Raw genomic sequence first — 3,708 nt, forward strand, 5'->3', positions numbered from 1 at the left:
GGGAGAATGCTGAGAAACCCAAACTGAAGGACTCTGTGGGTCCCGCGAAGCTTAACTCTGCTGAGAGGACAGAAGGGATGTGGGTAGCAGTGACTGTCCTCAGGACAGGGCTGGGGCTGGGCTGTGCATGCACAGGCCTGCAGGGAACCAGGTGTGGAGGCAGGGGAACAGCTCTGGCCCCTCGGGCATCTCCACCCTGGAGGTGACCCTGACAACAGCTCTCCTATAGCAAGGTGGCCCTCCATGCCCCCGGCTGAGGATGGGCCACAGGGTCAGGCCTCTAGCCCCACCAAGAGGGACAGTGGGGCTCCCTGGACTGGAGCCTGAGGAGGGTTTGTGCCTGCCATCCAGGCACAAAGAAGGGAGAGGAGACTCTGGGGTCCCTGGCGCTCTGCTGCCGCTCTGGCTCCTGGTCTCTCCTCACCTGACCCTGAACAGCAGCAGCAACTTAAGAGAGGGTGATGGGCATGGAGTGCGTGAGACACTCCCCCCAGGGCTGCGGAGGTAGACACCAGATGGGCCTTAGTTCTTGAGGATGGTCTCGTAGGCCTGGTGCACGTGCTGGGACACCTCTGGCGCTCCACATTTCTGGGACAGCATGAGGCTGGGGTTGCCTGGCTGGACCCGCAGCTCGGCCAGCACCCAGATGCCATTGGTCAGCTTCAGGGACTGGTACAGCATGTCCTGGCCCTCCACGGTCCTTCTGGCAACGGTGAAGCTGTTGCTGCTCTGCAACTTGGTGTTCACAGCCTCTGAATTGAGGGGACAATCTCTGATCTGGAACTGGGCTACATTCTCATTGGGAATGTCCTTCCATTTGGCCACGAACATCTGGCGGCCCATCTTCCCATCCTCCACAAAGAAGGTGTGTAGGGAGTATAGGGTACTGAAGTAGAAAACGTCAATGTTGTTCTTCACGGCCACCTGGAGATTGTTCAGCGGTTCCATCTTCATAACTGAGCCCACCGTGCTGAGAAGCAGGTAGATCTCCACGCTCTGGTTGGGGCTGAGTGGTGCATGGACCTGGAGGGGGGCGGCGGGGGCCAGGCCAAAGCTGTTGCGGTTGAACTGGATGGCGAAGTTGGCCATGGCCTGCAGGGCCTTGTTGGTCAGCTGGAGGTCCATGGTGATGGAGCCCACCAGGCGCGTGAAGGTGCCCGAGATCTCCAGCCCCTTGGCCTTCATGGCAGGAAGCCAGACTGCTTTGGGGGCCACATAGGATCCTGATAGGGAACCCACACCACTGCTCAGGTCAAAGAGGTCTATCAGGCCGCTGCCCCTGGGAGCTCCCAGGGTGGCTGACACTGCTGCTGGCTGGGCAGTGGAATTGGTGCCTGTGATCAGACTGTCGAGGCCCCCGCCAAGAAGATCCACAGGTCCCATCTGCACTGAGGTGGTGGCCAGGGGTGGGCCGCTCACTGGGGGGCCAAGGTCCAAGTTGAGGAGGTCTCCCAGCAGGTCGCCCTGAGGGGGGATGACATCGGCCTGCTCAGCAGAAGGGGCTCCAGTGGGGGCTGCCTCGGGGCTCTCTGTGCTCTCACTCCAGGCAGTGCGGGGGGCGGGGGAAGCTCTTATGCAGGACACCCTGGCCGCCCTCCACGTAGGCGCTGAGTGGCTTGTGGTAGACAGAGGCCAGCGTGCCGATGTAGCAGATGAGCTCATCCAGGAGCGTGGGGTCCATGAGGTCCGTCTCCCCAGAGATGAGCGGCTTCTCCGCCAGCACCACCTCCTTGGAGGCTACTGGGACGGTGGAGAGCAAGCGCCAGTAAATGTAGCAGCGGTCCCGCAGGTTCGGGTTATCTGAGTCCTGCGTGGCCAGGCTGAGGACCTGCTGCACCAACCAGCTCCTGGGTCTCGGTGGGCTTCTTCAGGAAAAGCTTGACAATGGCAGTGAGGAGCTGCAGCTGGACCTGGGTGCTCTCATCATGGGAGCCTCGAGGAAGCTTTCCAGCAGCTCGTCGGCATTGTTGATGCGCTCGGAGTACTCGCCCACGATCCAGATCATGGCAGCCCGGGCCTCGGGCTAGTCCAGGGAGTCTAGGTTCTCGCACAGCGTGGCGATCACACTCTCGTACTTGTTGGGGTACTTGCGGAAGATGTCTTTGACGACCACAATGGCTTCCTGGACCACATAGTTGACCTTGGTCTGGATGGGATCGAGCAGCGTGCTCACACAGCGCTCTGCGGATTGCTCCACTTTGATGGCACAGCGGCCAATGGCTCGCACAGCCTTCCACACAAAGTCCACATCCACCTCTGTCGTATACGCTTTCAGTTCTGCCAACACCTGGGCAATGTTGCCCTGCGAGGCCAGGCAGATCATAATGTCCAGCTTCTCCAGCTTCACGTAGATGGGGCCATTGTACTTCACGAAGAAAACCTTCATGTCGTGCTTCAGGATCTCAGGCCTCTTCTGCACGATGAGGTTGATGTTGTGCAGGGCCACGTACTGTAGCTCAGGCTCTGCTGAGCGCAGTGTGACCAGCTTCTTGAGCAACGTACCGTAGTAGTCTAGGTCCTTGGACAACATCTCCATGGACTTCACCAGCACCTTCACAGCAGACAGCACCACTGCGGAGTTGGCATGGGACAGTCTGGGGGTGACCCGGTCGCAGATGCTCTGGGCTTCATGGTTGTCCTTGGGCGTGTAGTTGGCCAGGCAGTCGAGGATGAAGAGATGGCCCCACTCGGTGCACTCGTTCAGGGCAGTGAGCAGCTTGTTGATGGACTGTGGGTTCAGGTCAAGCAGGTTGCTGCTGGGGTGAGACTAGGCAATCTCCGAGAGGGCAGCCACTGCATTTGCCACCACCATGGGGTTGGAGTCAGAGAGGAGGTCATTCAGGGTTTCCAGGAAGCCTTGGTCCTCCACCAGCTGGGCATTAATATCGTGGAGCTTGGCCACACACACAGCTGCTGTCTTGCGTACATAGGGGTCCTCATCCTTCAGGCACTTCCGGTGGGCTCACACAGGTATTCTGTGATCGTGTCCACACTGATGCAGCCCATGGTTCTCACGGCCAGGGCTCGGATCAGGGGATTGGGGTCCTCACAGTCCTTCACAAAGGTGTTGACAGCCATGATAGCCATGTCGGGCTGGCTCTTAGCGTAGTTCATCAAGTACACGTACACCAGTTTCTTCAGCTCCCGGTTGTCTGTCTGCATGCAGTTCACCATGTCCGGGAAGAAGGCACTGACATCTTTGCCCACAATCATGGAGGCGATTACTTTCTTCACTGCCTCCTTCTTCTCCTTCTTGTCGCTGGAAAGCTCTGCCTTCAGCGCAAAGATCTCCCCTTTCTTGGTGGTCATGAAGTACTTTGAGTGTGTCATTTTGGTCCCTTAGTGGTGGCTAGACAATCCAAGACCAACTGGTTCCTGGCACCACAGCTCGGCTCGGCTCAGCAGCAAAATGTCCGCGGCCTCCTCCCGCTCGCCCGGTGTGTCCCTGTCCTGGCCGCTCTGAGACCCGTGGCTGTCACCTGCCTGGTGGAAGTCTATTTTGAACTTTTTTATTTTTCTTGTTTTTCGAATGAGCTTTTACTTTCTTCATGAATTCTGTTTTTAATGCCTTCCTAAAGTTCATCAGATCTTCTGTCATCAGTATCCAATGTATCAAATCAGTTTTTGAGATGTTCTCAAATGTCAGGTGAGGTATACTCAAGATCATATTTTGGATCTTGTGGACTTTTTTTAAATCTCTCTACTTCA

General features: G+C 57.4%; 1 protein-coding gene across 1 annotated transcript; it reads right to left on the reverse strand.

Moving 5' to 3' along the window:
- Positions 1–515: 515 nt before the first annotated feature.
- Positions 516–3,330, reverse strand: LOC101662516 (AP-1 complex subunit beta-1-like). The gene is given in 5 exon segments (XM_045283533.1): positions 516–1,557; positions 1,559–1,840; positions 1,842–1,930; positions 1,933–2,958; positions 2,961–3,330. Coding segments are annotated over 5 exon segments (2,802 nt in total). The 3' UTR covers positions 516–522.
- Between the last annotated feature and the right edge of the window lie 378 nt (positions 3,331–3,708).

The sequence above is a fragment of the Echinops telfairi genome, unplaced genomic scaffold (genome assembly GCF_000313985.2).
Source record: "Echinops telfairi isolate 266 unplaced genomic scaffold, ASM31398v2 ScPeMD7_7462;HRSCAF=8500, whole genome shotgun sequence".
Classification (NCBI taxonomy): Eukaryota; Metazoa; Chordata; class Mammalia; order Afrosoricida; family Tenrecidae; genus Echinops; species Echinops telfairi.